The 4,770-nt window shown below is 29.7% G+C and overlaps 1 protein-coding gene across 2 annotated transcripts; it reads left to right on the forward strand.

Annotated features, from left to right (window-relative positions):
* Positions 1 to 6: 6 nt before the first annotated feature.
* Positions 7 to 3,570, forward strand: LOC106761740 (sister chromatid cohesion protein SCC2-like). 2 transcript variants are annotated; one of them, XM_014645312.2, is made up of 5 exons: positions 7 to 818; positions 1,446 to 1,477; positions 1,556 to 1,660; positions 1,730 to 1,963; positions 2,547 to 3,570. In XM_014645312.2, the coding sequence occupies exons 3-5, from the start codon at positions 1,592 to 1,594 to the stop codon at positions 2,718 to 2,720; spliced, it is 477 nt and encodes a 158-aa protein (XP_014500798.1). In that variant the 5' UTR covers positions 7 to 818; positions 1,446 to 1,477; positions 1,556 to 1,591; the 3' UTR covers positions 2,721 to 3,570. The 2 variants fall into 2 exon arrangements, with proteins under 2 accessions (XP_014500798.1, XP_022636554.1); XM_022780833.1 differs by lacking the exons at positions 7 to 818; positions 1,446 to 1,477 and having other exon boundaries at positions 1,493 to 1,660.
* Positions 3,571 to 4,770: the final 1,200 nt, after the last annotated feature.

The raw sequence follows: 4,770 nt of genomic DNA on the forward strand, positions 1-4,770 counted from the left end.
TATATATATATCATTATTTTGTTCAGACTTCGTCATCTCAAAGTTTTGTGGCTTTATGCATTCTTTTTTCTTTGTGTTGTGTATATTATATGTTGCATGAATCATTGGTTACGGTATGATGCTGAGTGAAAATTTATGTGAGATTATTTCTGGGTGGAAATACTTGTACACAAAAATTACAATTAACTGATACAACACAGTCCCATTCCCCTTTCTTTTTGAATATTTTTAATTTCGCCCTGNAGATTTTCACATTCAGTTCCCACTGCATTGACACAAAAATTGTTATTCAAACTCACCGTGTGATTTGATTTTTCGAATTTCTTTCTGTTCTCATTGGAGATATCTCTCTGTTCAAATNCCTAATTCTGTATCCTCTTTTTGTACACTTCTGTATGCTTTATTGTGTTTACATGCATGTCAATGCTTATAACTTGTTGTGTTCTGTGCAATAATCTGTTTGTGTTGCAGATTATTGTTAAGAACATTCGTTAAAACTTCTCTCACCTATTTGTGTTGCAGTAATCTGTTTCCCAGTACAATTAATTGCCAGAATTATCAGCATATTGGTTAACTTTATTAGTCAAAGTCACTTCTCAAAGTAATATATGTTCTACTTTTTGTTGTAATTTCTGTCCATTAATTACATCTTTTCACCTTACAGAGTAATGACTTGGGGCCTTCTGAAATACCCGATAGGGATGATCCTTCAGAACTTGTGCCGGCAGATGATGATTCTACTTCACCAAAAGAGAAGCAACCTGAAAAATAAGCAAGTACTTCGCTAAATCTCAATAAAGCAATCAGCAAGTGTAAATGTAGGAAAGTTTATCTTTGACAGCAGACATCTATAGTTTCTTTTGTTTGTTTACTTCTAAGCTGNTTGAATATTATTTTGCTTTTGGTGGCNAAAGTGTTATATTTTGCACTTTTCTTTGTGAAATACTTTTGAGGTCTCGCATTGGAGATAGTATAATAAAAGTCACGAAGTTGCAATGCAATTCACCTCACTCAATTCTTGATTTCTTTTTTTAAATTACCCTTTAAGTCAAATGTTCAATAACTATCTAGATTACTATTTGAAAATATATCATGGTGTTGATCGGGGGTTAAAATAAGAATAGTGTCATTTTTTCAACATTTTCTTACTAAGTATTCTACTTTTGCATTTTATTTCCATCTTCTTCGAGAGGTAAATTTTGACACTAAATATGATCTCGTCGTTTCATGGGATTTTTCATTGTGTTCTTTCCATGGGAATTTTCCCTTTATATTTTATCTATACTTTTATCTATACTTTATGATCGCAACATTTCTCTGTGAGCTACTTGTTATAAAAGATTTAGAAATCTTTTTTGCACAATATTGATGGATCTAAGAACTGTTTAAAAAGATCTTGAAGTCTATATACATTTCTCTTAACTTCACATGCTTTCTATCTGCAGATGATTTTGTTGTCAAAGTTAGATCTTTGCAGGTATGATTTAATTGTTAACTTTGTTCTTATCCCAGTTTAATTTTGAAGTGTATTGATGTTTTATTGTAACTCTTGTAGGCACTAGGGTTTGTTTTAATTGCTAGGCTAGAATATATGTTGGAAAGTTATGTTGGAAAAATACTGGAGGAAACATTATTCTCTGCTGCTGATACTCGCCTTAAGGTAATATATTTTCCCTGATAGATGTGTACTTATACTTTGGTATATACTAAAACTTTTGCTGTAAATCAGATTCAAGGATTACAAAACATGTACGAGTATCTTCTGGATGCTGAAAGCCAAATGGGAATTGATAAAGATGATGATAACGTTGCTGGTTACACAGTAGGAGCTGGAAAGAGTGTACCTGTTGCTGTTGGTGTCGGTGATACAAACATATGTGGGGGTATAGTTCAGTTATATTGGGACAATATTTTGGGCAGATGTTTGTATTTCAATGAACAAGTTCGTCAATCAGCCCTGAAGGTCAGATCTAGCTTCTATATCGGTTTAGATTCAACACTCTTAATCTAAATGTTATCGAAAATTAAATCTCTTCTTTAGAAACAGTTAATAAACATATGCATGTGCGTGTATTGTATTTACTACTGTTTAAATTCTTCCAAATCTTTTGGATTAATGGGGTGAGGTAAAGGATATGAGTAAATTAGGTAGATGCTTTTCAGAGGAGTTTAAAAGTGAATCTTGCAAGTGCTAGTTATCAGTCTCTAGGACTATGGTCTAAATTATCTATCGTTTTGAAGCTTATTTTCTTTGGAAGATTAAGTTCCTCTTTTTATTAGCACAGTCTGGCTTTGCGAACGGATAGCAATGACTTCCAATGAACATTCTCTGAAAGCAATTGTCGTGGTCCAAGTTTCATTTGAATATGTTGCAATGCTAAAACAATCAGGACTGAAGCATTCTTGTTAAAACGGTCTAGTTTTCAGAATGTTTATTTGCTAATGGAAACCCCTGCTCAAAATAAGAAAGTCAAATGTTTTCAGAATACGGCCTAAACATTTGAATATGCATATGTGTGCTCATTTTGTTACATGTGATTGTGCAGGCCGACTGTTTATCAGCAATTGCATTGCAGCTTCTGATGAAGGATTTGAATAGAAGTTATTTTCCACCTTTTAAAGTATATGTAGATTATGCTATCCTCTCACTGGAAATAACCTGCGTATTAGTATATTGCATACCTTATGTAGGTGAGGGTGTATTAAGCCTCACAGGTTAGAATGCAAGATTTAATTCAAAACCCATTTGCCACTCAGCTTTGAATACCTTAAACTTTATGTTCTATAGCGAAGAGGTCGACCACGACATTACTTTTAGCTTATTATTATTGACACCTGAAGGTTTTCCATTGATTATAATGACTGCAGCTTGATCCTCATTGGTTGGATTTTTGTTGCTGGCACATTTATACTTTGTGGTATATTTCTCTTTCTTCACAAGTAAGTCCCTTCTATCTTTTAGAATTTATATTGAAGTTTTCAGTTTTCACCTTTGCGGCTACTCTTTTTATTTTTGTTAACTTGTCTATTATGAGTCACTGATGAAGTCCATTTCCTGCTATAACAAAAACCTATTTTATGCACCAGTGTGTTTGAAGATACATGTTATTTTCTAATTATATATTCTTATAACTAATATTATCTGTACATTTATAGTTATTGTAATTAATTTATTAATTTGATTAATTATAGATGAAATGTTATTATATTATTTGTTAGCTCTAAAAATATAAATAATATATGCTTGTAATTAATTTGTTTGTTGAATCTAGAACACTCTGAGTGGAGCGAGACTCCACACCCACATTCAATTTTTTGTCTCTTCCTAAAAATAACTTTTATGCAAAAATTTCTTTTTTATATAGCTTTGGATACATTAGAACCAGCCTCCATTGATTTTCTTAATATCTGTTTCTCGGTTTAATCAACCCTTCCACTATCAGAGCATTTTGAGCTAAGACAAATAGGAATCGCATCTTGCTTTGCGGTATTTTTCCTATTAGATTTTTTTTATTTGAAAATACATTTGGGATTTGAAAATACATTTTAGGATTAGAAAAAAAAAATGCAAAACAGGATATTCCGAAAAGTAATTTTAAATCTAAAATTATCTTCTGAAAATTAATTTCTTTTGTTTTGGATAAATATTTAGAGATGTTTTTCAAATCTAAAACTATTTTTCGATCTTAAAATATTAAAAATAAGATGTTAGAATATTTATTATATTTTTTTATTGACGAGTGATTTTGTGGGATAAGAATCGTTACTTTTTGGTGGCTAAAGCTATTATTGTATATTCAATGGTATTGTTGTTCATGGATAGTGGTTAAAGCTATTATTATATATTCAATAGTTTTTTTTGTGGTGTAGTCTCTAGAGTTCATTTTGAAGATAGTGTGTTGGAAGCTTTATTAATGTCTATTAATATCTTGGTGGTTTGAAAAACTTTTTATCATTGTAAATAGTTATGACAACTTAGATTATTAAATTTGTTTATGATGAATATATATTAAAATTGTGGTTGTTGAATAGGTAATTCTACAAAATGTAGAAGTAATTCTTGTAATTCTTGAGTTGTATTTTTTCTTGTAATGAAGGAATTGTGTTTTTTCTTATAGGGAAGGATAATTATTATTTTTTTATAAAATCATAGTTACGTATAGATTTTTCTGTATGTAATTATATTTTTAATTATATACGGATTTTTGTAATCCGTATATAACAAAATATTATATACGAATTTTGGGCCTTATATACGGATCTGGATCATAGATAATGATGTTTTTTCTTGTAGTGATTCAAATGAAATTCAAATTCATATGAAATATTTAAATGAAATTTAAATTCAAATCAAACTCAAATTCACATGAAATTTAAATTTAAATAAAATTCAAATTCACATGAAATTCAAATTTACATGAAATTCAAATTCACATGAAATTGAAATTCACATGAAATTGAAATTTACATGAAATTCAAATTCACATGAAATTCAAACGAAATTCAAATTCAAACGAAATTCAAATTCAAACGAAATTCAAATTCAAACGAAATTCAAATTCAAACGAAATTCAAATTCACATGAAATTCAAATTCACATGAAATTCAAATTCACATTAAATTCAAATTCACATGAAATTCAAATTTCCGTGAAATTCAAATTTCCGTGAAATTCAAATTCCCGTGAAATTCAAATTCACGTGAAATTCAAATTCACATAAAATTCAAATTCACATGAAATTCAAATTCACATGAAATTCAAATTCACAT

This window comes from Vigna radiata, chromosome 5 (assembly GCF_000741045.1).
Source record: "Vigna radiata var. radiata cultivar VC1973A chromosome 5, Vradiata_ver6, whole genome shotgun sequence".
Lineage (NCBI taxonomy): Eukaryota > Viridiplantae > Streptophyta > Magnoliopsida > Fabales > Fabaceae > Vigna > Vigna radiata.